Below are 13,106 nucleotides of genomic sequence, written 5' to 3' on the forward strand. Positions count from 1 at the left end.
CTCAACACTTCCACACAACTGGATCGACTTAAATTTCTTGCCAATGTCAGATCTCTCGGCGAAATAGGGGAAAGAAGGGACGAGACGATTGTTTTGCTACCTGCGGAGGAGGGACGAAGGCGAGAGAGAAGGCGAGATCGAGCAAGTGTGCGAAGGAAGGTCGGCTGCGGGGTTGAGGGTAGCCGAAGGAAATTTTGGAGCCAAAACGCGGATCGCGGGGAATAAAAAAAGTTGTTCTAAAAAACGCAGTAAAAACGTGATTTTCAAACGCTACGGCGGCGTTTTCAAAAACGCCGCCGCACATTTAAGCTGTCCCAAACGTGCTGTCCCAAACGGGCCCTAAGTTGAAAACTTAGTTTCAAGAGGGAGATAAGATGATGGTGTTTCGTGACGATCTTAGTTTGTGCAAGACCTTGGTGACAGCAGATCCATTGAAGGTGGCTGATAAATTGGAGGGGCTACTACTTAAGACCTGGAAGGGATTTAGAATGTTTATTGGACTTAGAAGATGCTACCGAAAGTTATTGAAGGGTTATAATTCGATTGTGTGGTCGTGGACGAAGAAATTGAAGGATAACTTTCAGTGGAGGAAAGTGACTTCTCAAACTTTTGAGAAGTTGAAGAAGGCTATGAGAAGTGTGCCAGTGCTGACAGCGAGAACCAGAATCAAAGACAGTTTACGAGCGGGAGTCACACAACGTGATCCAACAATAGTTTTTTTTTTCCACCTTGGTGACAAGGGGTCTTTTTAGGAGGAGAGTATTGTTATTCCAGTCCCAAGGGCAATTCATTCTTTTTTTGTGCCTAAGGGCAATTTAGTCTTTTATTATATATTATTGTTTGGTATAAATAGATCTAATATGCTTAGAATTAGAGTTATGCATGAGATTGCTGTCTTTGAGCATGAGGGTTGGGGTTTGGGAGAGATTTTCTACCTCTCGAATTGTAGGAATTGAGAGAGATCGCCTACCTCTTGAATTGTAGCTGCTTATTTTTTATGTATTTGAAGTTGTAATCATTGATTTGCTTTCGATGGAATAAGATATATATTATTTATGTTCTAATTTTTTTTTGAAAATCTGCTTGGTTCCTATCAAACTCTTCCGTGCATTCTTTAATGAAGTATCATCAGTCCTCATCTCTTGAAAAAAATCAGTGAAGCCATAGTGCCAAAAATGAGAGAAACATTTTGAAAGCACACTAGAGCTCTATAACCCAAGCATTCACCAGTGCCAAGACATGATTCTCTTGGATATGCTAGGGAGGGAAGAGGTTGGTCCATCAAAAGTGAATGAAATGTCAACCACTTCAATCATTATTAAATTGCTGTCAAGAGAGATTTTATAAACTCAGACACTGGACATTTGGTTGAGCTGAAGTTCTAATCATGCCAATTCTGTAGTTCACATTTTTTATGCATTTGACAATGCTTCTGGTTACCTTTTTTTAATGGTATATCTGCTACAACGATTATTGTAGATTCAAGCTCCAAGCTAGCCTAGAGTGGACATAATCATCATAACCATAGTTACTATAAATGATTGTCCCGAAAGATAATACTTAACAAGCCTAGTTAGTGACAGACACCACATAAGGTTTATTATCATCAGATGAGTCACCTAAGCCTCAAACCTTTTTATAAATGATAAGTGATAGAATCATGAAATGTGACATCTCACGGAATCCTCAAACCTTTTGGACTCATACATGGTATTATTAATTTTATGTTAACAAGAAATGCTAGATACAAATAGAATTTTAATTCCGGTTTTATTTTTTATTTTTGCTTCTTTTCATAATACTTTTAGTTTGTAGTTAATATATGAATGCTCACAAGCTTTTAGTCGCAGATGCATGTAGGTTAGAATGGCCTTGTCCTTTTAGTTTGCTGATGGATTGCCTCCTGTTTCAGGTATATACCTCTTAGTCGACTTCACGCCTCTCTAACTTATGAAAATTCTTCTATTCTCGGAGTTTCATTCCCTTCTCCCTCAATGGGCAATGGAGTAGCAAAAGTACAACCTCGGTCTGTTTTTCATGGCAAATTTGGTACCATGGATGCAGCAGTCAAGGTAAAATTTCTACTATAAGAAAGAATTAAGTAGTTTTATGTTTTTTCTATCTGATTTATGTCAAATTTATTAGATGACGAGGGATGATTTTTCTGCATTTGCCAATCTTTAAGGATTACCTTATGATACAGTGGATGAAAGTAGGCTAGTTTCCCTTTTTTTACTGAAATATTTTACTGAATTTATGATATATACACGTTGCACGTGCTTTTTATATAAGGAAATTGATGTGATTATTTTTGAATTGTTGTTAGGTTCGCAGTTTGGAAGTTGAAGAAGCATCACAAGAGGATATAAAAAAACTTGAGTATGCATTTCTTGGAGAATTAAGAATGTTAGGTGCTTTGAGGAAACACAGTTGTATTGTTGAAATATATGGCCACCAGATTTCTTCCAAGTGGGTTCCTGTTGCAGATGGACACACAGAAAGCAGGATTTTGCAGTTTATAATTGTGATGGAATATGTAAAAGGGGGATCTATAAAGGTAAATTATGCTTTTCAATTTATTTCCGCCTTTCTCATTTGTCCATTTTGTCATAATTTTGTAATTTCCTGCATTGCAGGGTTATTTGGATAAGTTGTTAGAGAGCGGTGATAAGCATGTTCCTCTTGACATAGCTCTGTTTATTGCACGGGATGTTGCCTGCGCATTGGTTGAATTGCATTCAAAATTTATCATTCATCGAGATATAAAAAGCGAGAATATTTTGATTGACTTGGACTGCAAGAGAAGAGATGGTTCACCAATTGTCAAACTCTCCGACTTCGACAGATCTGTTCCTCTGCATTCTTCCATGCATACATGTTGCATTGCTCACATTGGCGTGCATCCTCCTGACGTTTGTGTTGGGACGCCTCGATGGATGGCTCCAGAAGTTCTACAAGCGATGCATCAAAGGAATTCATATGGCTTGGTAAGGCTTTGAGTTTAATTTTTTTTGTTAGTATATGTGCCCTTTTCTATAAACAATTTATCTTCATAATCATATTTAAAACATCTTTATTAGAAACAAAACGTATATTTAAGCCTAGAGGTTTTTTTCTCATCTACCTATTGTCCAATGTCCAAGGCTTGGCTCGTGCTAGTCTCGTTCAAAAGCATTTCTGCTCGAAATTAGCTCATGAACAGTTTGTTTGTGTTCGGCTTGATTTATACTGTTTTGTTCGTGTTTGGCTCAAAATGAGCTTGTGTTCAAAGTTAAATTTGTTTGTGTTCATTTAAGTTTCTTTATTGACTTTATTGATCAATCTTGATTTTACATAACAACTCATTTAGGTTAAACGAACCAGTTCCCAAACTGAATAATTAATAAATTAGATGAATAGTAATTTTTTAATCTTTTTAATTAGAATAATTGTACCAATTTAAATTATTTTTATTTTAATTTTGAATAAATCTGAAAATTCCACTGCTAAAAACCCAGCCTTTTAACACACCTAAGTTGCAGCGCTCAGCTTAAGCCCTTTCGCCTTTCCTTTTATACAAAGGCTGTGCTTTGCCTTTTCTCAATGGGGGGGCTAAAAGGCTCTGCTTTCACATTGCTTTCACCATTTCATGTGAGCCGAGCTGAGGCAGGCAGGACGGTATGTAGAATGGAAAATTCAAAGATATTTACATACATACCATCCAATATTTATGAATTTACATATCTACCACCTAATGACTAGGGGCAGTTTGTGGCAGGGGGTAGGTCTAGGCACATTTACGTGCATACCACCCAATTCTTATATATTTTCAAATCTAACACCCAAATGTGGGGCATTTACAAACATACCACTGAATTCTTATGTATTTACATGTTTGACACCTAAATTTTGTTTTTTATATTTATACAAATCAAATCTTTGTTGTCACATCAAAGATGCCACTATTTTAATTTTTATATATTATTTATTTATTATTTAATTAATTCGAGCCAAAATGAGCTGAACACAATCGAACGAAAGTATGTTTTTGTATGACTCGTTTATTTTTTGAGCTAAAAAAATTTGTTTTTGCTTGGCTCGTTTGCTTAAAGAACTAATTGAACACGAGCCACTTAGCGAGCCGAGCACAAGTTGTTCATGAATGATGAGATTTTTTGACAGCCCTAGTGGTGATGATAGCGGAATGATGTGCACAGTTGATTGGAATTTTGTTTTTAATTTACTTTTTTTTTTCCTTTCCATCAAAAGATCAGGTCTTTTGTTCTCTCAGATTTTTTTATTCTGGGTTGCGGTTTGAATACCATACTCTTGAAAGAGGATTATAGCGGAATATCAAGCTGTACAAAATGTTTAAGCATATGTACTTTCTATGTTTGTCAGTAGAGGTAGTGAAAGTACTAGCGTGTATTGGATTCATAAAATTGTTCTAAATGGAGGTAAAAAACCAAGAGACACATCGGCCAAGCCTACTGCTAGAGTATTTTACCTTTCTTCTACTGGGGCCTATCAAAAGTACTGGCATAATCTATGTGAGCCAGGATAAAGCCTAAGAGGGAAAATGCATATGAAATAAAAAGCTTTATACTTTATACAATGAATAACTTCAATTTAGATTGATGATGACCCTTTCAAAAGTCTACCTTTGTCACAGTTCAGTTCTGAGTGATGAGGAATCAACTGTTGGTCTCACATTTTGCATTTTGTTGCAAAACTCTATTAAACATTTTCTTTTTTACTTTCTTAATAAGATGGCCATGAGTAGATTTTATATGAAGAGTTGGTTGAGTGTTTTCTGGAGGCGGCGAAGTATGTTGTACAAGGGAAGATAGGAAATGTATTTGAGATATAAATGAGGTGTATGGGTAAACATTTATTTTATTTTTTCTGCATTAAGTTGTCAGGCATAGTTGATTACACCTGTTTAAAAAAATACGAGAGTAATTGTTTATGTAAATATTATAGAATTTTTATTGATGTTCAATGTAATTATCCTTATTATTTAATGATCATGTGTGACCTCCTCCACCTCTCTTTGTTCCTTGCAGTGTGGCTTTCTTGTGTTCTCCTTTATAGAGGAATGGAACCATTTTGATAGAGAGTTGAGATTCCATGTTCTTCTTCCCTCCTTCCTCCTCCTCTCTCATGCACACACTCTCCCTACACCATATATACATTTAGTGTCATAACTTTGAAACTTAAGATTACAGAACTTTAAAATGAATGTAAAAATGTTGAACTTGAAACTGAAATTGGACTACAACCAAAAATGTTCAACTTGAAACTGAAATTGGACTACAAACGAAAATGTTCAACTTGAAAATGAACTTACACAACAAACGTTGTGATGAACTAGATCTTCAGTTTGCTGAAAGCATTTCATTTTTGTGGTCGATGCTTACCCTACTTGAAAAACAAAGCTTGCGCTTAGAATTAAGGGTAACTCCCTCTTCATTGCTAATCTCAGGCGATAAACAGCTAGAAAAGCAAAATAAAAAAAATTAACAATTGACAGGTAGAGTCTAATGATTTAGAATTAAAAGAACTACAATACAAGAACCAAATCAGAGAATTGATATCATCTCTGTCGGCCTCCAATGGTTGCAAGCCCTCAAGGGGGATTTTTAGTTTGGGGGAATCCAATTTTACTACCCTTTTTTACCATCTCAAGCGTATAAAATAATGCTATTATAAAGCCTTTGAAATCTTGACAGCTTTTTGAGAGTTTGAGCAGAGGGGAACGACAATACAGTTGTTATGATTAAGAATGTTGAAATCCTTTTACGTTATTTATAGGGGTTACGACTGGGGTTACAACATATCCGTGAAGAGAAGAGGCTGAGTTGTGAAGATAACATATGTATTCTCTCTCTCTCACACACACACACACACACACAAAAGCAGTTTAGTTCTAAATTTAAATCAAATTTAACTTAATAATCCTCACCGTATGGTTGCATATGAAAAATTATGTCAAATGATAATTAAATATAAGAAGTTGAAATTGCAAATTTAAAATCGAAGTTTAAAATTGTGCAGTTTTGGGTTTTGTTTGTGAGGCGAGACGTAAGCCTCGAGTTATTATGAGGCGTAAGTCTCATAATTAAAACATCACGTAGAACAAAAAAAAATTAAAAAATTACGTAGAACAAAAAGAAAAGATTTTAATAAATTAGCATCCTAATTTATAAATATATTTGAGAAAAAAAAATATTAACATTCTAATGTAGTAATAATTGAAATTATATTTATATCAAATAACAAATATTACAGGTTATAAAATATCATGTAACAAGTTGGGCAAAGTAAAACTATAAAGCAGATGTAAAGTAATCAAAATAATATATGATATCAAATGAAAGTAATATAATAAATCAAATTAGAGTAAGACATAAGATACGTTAGCAAAATGAATTTCTCATTGTCATCACTCGGGAGATCTTTATTGGAGTTATTATTTTAATAATAAATAGCTTTCTTCTCCGCATATTTTTCAATTAACTCCAAATTTTCTCATTCATTTTGCTCTTTTTCAAACCGTCATATTTTTCTAATTAGTATAATCAATAAGAAATAAATCATATTAATTAAAATTTAAGACAACTCCAGATACTAATTTTTTTTGGATACTTTTTTTTAATTTATTGTTGCCTTTTGCTTGTTGTGTATCTATTAAATAAATTAACATTTAAATCTTTTTGTTATAACTCAGAGGGTGTGATTGTATTGTCATCAATTTTAAATCACTCATCATTTGATGACGCATGTCTTCACATGGCAGGGGGATCCTTGTCATTTTTCAAACTTTTTTCGTCAAAATTTTATTTTTCAATCTCTTTGTACTTGATGTACACAAAAAAATCATCGTTAAGGTCGCCAGATGGTTCTTCCTTTTTATGTGAATTTGATTATATGTGCTCCAATTATGTTCACATCCCAATGACAAGTATACACGTTTCAATATTTTATCAACAAAAATGTTGTAGATCTAGACTGTCATCTCTAAACTGTATTTGAAAGGAAATAGTATAGTTAGAACATTTATAAAAAATCAAAATTTGGAGCATCATTCCTTATTTTAATAATAACATTAAATATTAAAAATTATTTGGAAAATATTTTGTAATAGTAATTTTAGCTTGCTGTAGCCCCACGAAATTTTCCTTATGTCTAAAATGCAAACACGCATGCATGCTTCTCTAACATTTTATGGAGACGTTTTTTGAGTTGCAGCTGCCCCCTATCCATGACTCCTGTCATACTTCACATTTATCATTATCATGATTTATGAAACCTCTTGCATGCCTACTAGATCTCGATGGCAAAGATGATGAAGTATGTGTCATTGTGCTCACTCTCATAATAAAAGTTGACATCAATTCTATCATCAAATTTTCGTTTGTTGATTTTTTCATATATGATTGGATTTCTTATTTTACTTCTTTTGGTACTTTAGTATAAGGTGCAATATTCTTGTCGATCCGGAGGGACGTTCCTTCATCTTTGTAAGGCCTTTTTATTTACCTTTTCACATAATTGCACTTCAAACAAATTTATATTTTTTTGTTGCCTCTAATGTTGACTTGCACATTATTTTCACGTTGGATCCTTCCTATGATTTGCTTTGGATTTCTTCTTTGCCTTTGTCCATTTTTTTCTCAAAACTCTAGAATGAAAATTCTGCATTTAAAAATTTTGAAATATGTTCAAATAATGAAACAGGAAATGTACAAAATAAATTAATTAGATTTAGAAAAAAAAAATGTTTTGGAATTGTCATCGGAAGAAAAGAAAAGTAAAAAAAAACTAGGGCGTGACGATGATGTTGGAGATGATAACAGTTTTCAGGAGTGATGGCACTTGTAAGGAGGATTGGCGGCAGCTGCAATGAGGGACAACAGTGGCCAAGGCTGCAAGGAGAGATGTCGAAAGTTGAGGCTGCTAGTAGGGATTGTGGCGATGACAGTTGCAAGGAGGGAAGAGAATGGCTGGGGCAACACTGATGGATGGAGGCAGCTGGGTTTGGAAGGATGTCATCTATTAGGACTGTGAGCTAGGAAGGTGGTTGCGGAAGGGTGCAATTTCTTGTTTAGGCGAGTAGGATGAGCAAGGGTTAAGGGGGTTTGAATGTGTGAGTGATCATGTGATATATTTGACTTATAGTAAAAAACAATTCTAAATTTTGCACGCACCTCACACATAGTGAGGCAAAGCTAAGAGCGAGGCTTATGCCCTTCCGTGAATTTCTGAGGTGTAAACCTCATTATGGTTTGCCGAAGAATTTCTCAAGATGCGCATCTTTTTTTGCAATTTAAAATAAGATTTTAATTTTACATGTGTAACAAAATCAAGAATAAAAAAAAGTTTGTTTCATATTTGCCTTGCTTGTTGTGCAAAAATTCGAAGGATGGACCCTACTGTTAATCCAAGTTCATAATCATTATTAACAACAAAAATAATAAGTTAGCTGTTAGCAACAATATTTCTTGATTCAAATAATAATGAAAAAAATATTCATTTAGTTTCGTCAAAAGCATTGGAAATTAAAGGTGTCAGAGGATAAATTATAACGTACAAATTGTTGTAGAAGTGCTATGCGGGAGCTGTGAACTTTGATGTGCTGTGTGTCAATGTATGAGCCTGTGGTGGATCTCTGATAAACACCCTGCCCAACAGATGTGTTTGAATGAAGAAGCAGAGCATCAATTTGCATTATCTATGAAATCATAATAAAACAAAATTGTTACCATGCACACGAGAGGCTAGAGCTTTGGCACTTGGGTGGAGCTCACTTAATGAAGGAAAAACTTAAAGGGTAGGAATATCAGAAATAGTTGGTGTCTGATGACACTCAAAATATGCTCACAAAAAATGGTTATCTGGCTGCAAAGAATCCCCCATCATTGATAAACCAACACCGAAGTTACAATCTCTTTCTCCGCCAAAGGAGGATTGAGGCAGCTATGGTTGGTTCCCCCTTTAAGATAAGAAGCTGTCAAAAATGGAACAAGCACTCTAATCTACTGATCCATATCGTGCCTCCTCATAACTTGGTCTGGTCTATTTAATTACAGGGGAAGGAACCTCTATATTAGGCAAGGCTCTCACCTTACTGTAAAGATATCCTAATCAGAGTTGGAGAAGGCTTCTTGTCTGCCTTTGGATGGAATGCTTAAGGCCATATGAAGAAGACATATCTCATCAACTCTATATTCCCTTCCAGTGCTCCACAAACGACATTTTTGCGAAGCATAGGAGCCTGAAAATGTCTAAACTGTAGTGAAACAAAGGAAAATAGCTCCAATAAATGGAAGGGCAGGTTCTTCAAATTTGCTGTGAAAAATGGAAAATTGCTCGCATGAAACAGAGGGAAGGCAGCAAACAATCAGGAGTAGATGAGGTTTGTAGGTGGAGGAACAAGCCTGATCCTTGTTTGCCAGCAGAAAGATTGAAGACCAAAGATGTTTGTATTAATTTTGGGCTGTATCATTGCTTATTATAGCATAAAATTTTCTTTATTTGTAGCATGGAATTCATTTAGTTTGCCAGATAGTTTGGCAATCAATAGCTGTAGTGAAGTTCTGACTGTTTTATGCCCAATTAATTGACACAGTAGGGTAATTGGTAGAGTGGGTTCATTTCAATGAGTAGTATACTCCGGCAGTGAACCAGATTTTGTAAAACTTTTTTTTGTTATTTTAACTATTAATTTGTTTTCTTACCCGACGAATGCTGATGTAGCAATATCTAATTTTGAAGTAGTTTGTTGATTGTTTCATTATGATAGCATCCCACTCAAATTTCCTTTTCTAAATTTTGGCAGGAGGTGGATATATGGTCGTATGGATGCGTTCTATTTGAACTACTAACTCTGCAAATACCATATGCGGGAAAATCTGAAACAGAAATTTATGATCTGTTAAGGGTATGTCTTCCTCAAACTTGCTCATCTTTATGAACTGTTTTGTGTTTCTATTTTTTTTGTAATTTTTTATAGTTAACTATTTGTGTGAAATTCGACATTAGATGCCTTGTCTAATTTTATTTGCATATTTTGATTTTATTTATTTATTTTTGTGTTTTATGAATAATGGTTCCTACTTTTGATTATTGTGTGACGTAGGAGTGTACATTATTTCGTCAAAGCCGAAAAATTGAAATAAGTTTGGTTGATTCAGTTCGGTTTCAAAAATGCTTTTCAGCTTTTAGTTTTTAAAATCTATATATATTCAGTTTTTGACTTGGTTTTGATTTTCATTCAACCAAACAAACCAAATAACCAAAAATTCAAAGTTATATGGAGGATTCATGAAATGAAATCGATATTATTCATGTAAGACATGTAAGTGATAATGTTTGTTCTTAACAATGTCTAACAACTATATTCCGGCTTGTTCATAGCCGAAACATTTAAACCAAATTTAATTTTGGTTTGGTCGGTTCAGTTTTATCAAAAATTCGACTGGTTCAATTCTTCAAACTTAAAATTTCAGTTGCAATCGGTTCGACCAATTTGAGAGCCAAAACATCCGACCGAATGTTCATCCCCATGTGAAGTGATCCTTCTTTTTCTTGTGCTAACCTTAACTAATATTCCTTGATCTTATTAGTTTGCTACACAGACATCTTTTTTTATTCTAGGTGTTTAATTAGAGAAGTGTCATACAAACATATGACAGGAGAATTTTATTTAAATTTGAGGTTGAATTTTATAAAATTGTAACTACGCCAGCTATACTGTATGGTTTCGAGCATATTGGATTCTGTGTAGGCCAATGATAGTCAAGACTGGTAGAAATGTGAATTTAAGATTAAATGCTTCACTTAAATAGTAAGGATAAATTGAGTAAGGATTTTGTTAGGAGGATGGCTTAGTAGCATCTATTGAAGAGAAGGTTGTGAAAATAGTTTTAGTAGATCCAAAACGGTAAACAAAAGGCAATAAATGCAATAATTGTATTAGTACATAAAATCAGCATTGTAGGATTAGAGAAAATATTGCATGCAAATGAGCTTGATGTGGATTGATAGTATTCAGGTGGTATTATATTTATTCCAAAACTACTAATACACAGAAAGAAAGCTCAGACCCAGTTCCTGGATTTAGTCAAGAAACCAAATTGATTCCCTCAGTTGCAAAGATCATAACTCAGCATCATTATCATCATCGATTATTCTAACCATACTTGGAATTGACAAATCCTTGTTTTTTTGTTCGCTCCTATCGAGTGTTACATATGCTAACTTCATTTTACACAAATCTTTTTGTAACAATTCTATCAAGTTACCGCAGGTCTTCCTTCATTTCCTTGCTAATCCAGGAAATATTGCATACATTACGTGCGGATCGGTAGCATTCAGGTGGATATATGTTGAAAATTTTGGCAAGACGATGTTCAGTCATTCTAGTTTCCGTTGATGTTTCTTGCCTGAGATCATCCATTTTTCCATTGCTCACTAAGCCATCTGCTATATTCCAGATTCAAATTGTTGTGGATAAATTTTTTCCTTTCTTAAACTTATATAACATCTACATATATGTTCTTCAACAGATGAAGCAAAGACCCCCACTGCCACCAAAACTGGAAGCCCTTATGAAGTCCGAGGAAGTGACACCCGAGTTTGATCTCGGACTTTCCAACGCCGATATGAAGAAGATGAGAGTACTATTAGATCTCTTTCACCAGTGCACCGAAGGAGATCCGGCAGACCGTCCGACCGCCATTGATGTCTATGACAAGCTCTGTTCTGCCTCTCAACAATCACCTGATTCAACACAAACAAGCAGCCCAGGCAACGGCTAGGTTCCGACCCCAGGATTTTTGTACTTTCTATTTGAGCTGGTTCAGTCAAACCGGGCTCATGTTTAAGATCCTACTGCTGCTTTGCGAGAGCGGGTTTCTGCTCTTCGGATTCATGGAAAGCAGTGCTAGTTTAGTGCTGCTTCATCATTGGAAGCTGGAAATGAGAACTTGGTAGGATAGAAATGTTTCCTCAACTGTTTGTAACTCTTCCATTATTTAATTACGAGGAATCGGTTATTCTTTTTAGGAATTGTTGATTCTGTAAGAGGAAAAACTTGAGAGCTGTGGAATGAGGCTGACAATTTTAATGGAAAATTCAAAATTTGTTTAGTCTATTTAGATTGATTTGTTTGGAGAATGGCTTATTCGAAGTTAATTTGATTCATGAGAGAGAGAGAGAGAGAGAGAGAGAGTTGAAGATAATGTGTTGCTTGTGGATGCCATCATTTTAGAGTTGAAGAGATGACAAACTTAAATTATTTTTAAGATGAAACATTCTACACAATGATTTATATGCAACTTTAAGAGTTGAATAATCATTTTGTAGCTGCAAATATGAGACTTTTTTTTTTGTTTTTTCTATTACTTGTTTGAATCCAACTAATTCATTCAACACATTAAGTAAATATAAGTTAATCAGGTGACATATTTATTTTCAACTGATTTTAGTTCAGTAAGTTTAGTGCTTATTGATAATCAATCAGAAACTTAAATTATGGATATGCAATATGATGTGCAATTTTTATCCCTGCAAGATTTTGGAAGCCTAACAGAATAAATGATTTTGACTAAGAAAGTTAAATTATTTTCTTCTATTTTCAAGCTATTAAAACTAGCATTAGTTTTACTCATTAGTGTAGAAAATGTTAAAAGAACATTTTCAGCTATGACTATTATAAAAGTTTAATTGCAAAATAAAATTGAAAGTTAGTTGATGAATGATATCTTAATTAGTTATATTGAAAAAAAAATATTATATAACATCAACAATAATATAAGATTTCAGTACTTGCATAAATGAAGGCATCATAAGATGTAAGTTTTTTTTTTTATAATTTTATATTTTATTTTTTTTATATAAAAAAGTTTCTAACTTTTTTTTAAACTATCAATGTTAGTCACAAGCTCGGATGAATTTTTGAAAAAAGTTTTATTGTGCCACCACTATGAAAACTTTGTGGCTTTTCCACTTGAGACTAGGGGTGTAAACGAGCCGAACACGAGCGAGCCCAGGTTCAGCTTGTGTTCGGCTCGTTTATATTTCGAGCTAAAAAAGTGTGTTCGCGTTCCGCTCGTTTGCTTATC

The 13,106-nt window shown here is 34.3% G+C and overlaps 1 protein-coding gene across 1 annotated transcript in view; it reads left to right on the forward strand.

Annotated features, from left to right (window-relative positions):
• The window catches only part of LOC110028506, a 32,598-nt gene extending 20,436 nt beyond the window's left edge, over positions 1 to 12,162 (forward strand). The window contains exons 7-11 of the mRNA XM_020730381.1: positions 1,913 to 2,072; positions 2,327 to 2,557; positions 2,637 to 2,987; positions 9,821 to 9,922; positions 11,550 to 12,162. Of these exons, the coding sequence (XP_020586040.1) occupies positions 1,913 to 2,072; positions 2,327 to 2,557; positions 2,637 to 2,987; positions 9,821 to 9,922; positions 11,550 to 11,801 (1,096 nt within the window). The 3' untranslated portion in view covers positions 11,802 to 12,162. The remainder of the gene's footprint in view (positions 1 to 1,912; positions 2,073 to 2,326; positions 2,558 to 2,636; positions 2,988 to 9,820; positions 9,923 to 11,549) is intronic.
• The last annotated feature ends 944 nt before the right edge of the window (positions 12,163 to 13,106 follow it).

Source organism: Phalaenopsis equestris, unplaced genomic scaffold (genome assembly GCF_001263595.1).
Source record: "Phalaenopsis equestris unplaced genomic scaffold, ASM126359v1 Scaffold000513, whole genome shotgun sequence".
NCBI lineage: Eukaryota > Viridiplantae > Streptophyta > Magnoliopsida > Asparagales > Orchidaceae > Phalaenopsis > Phalaenopsis equestris.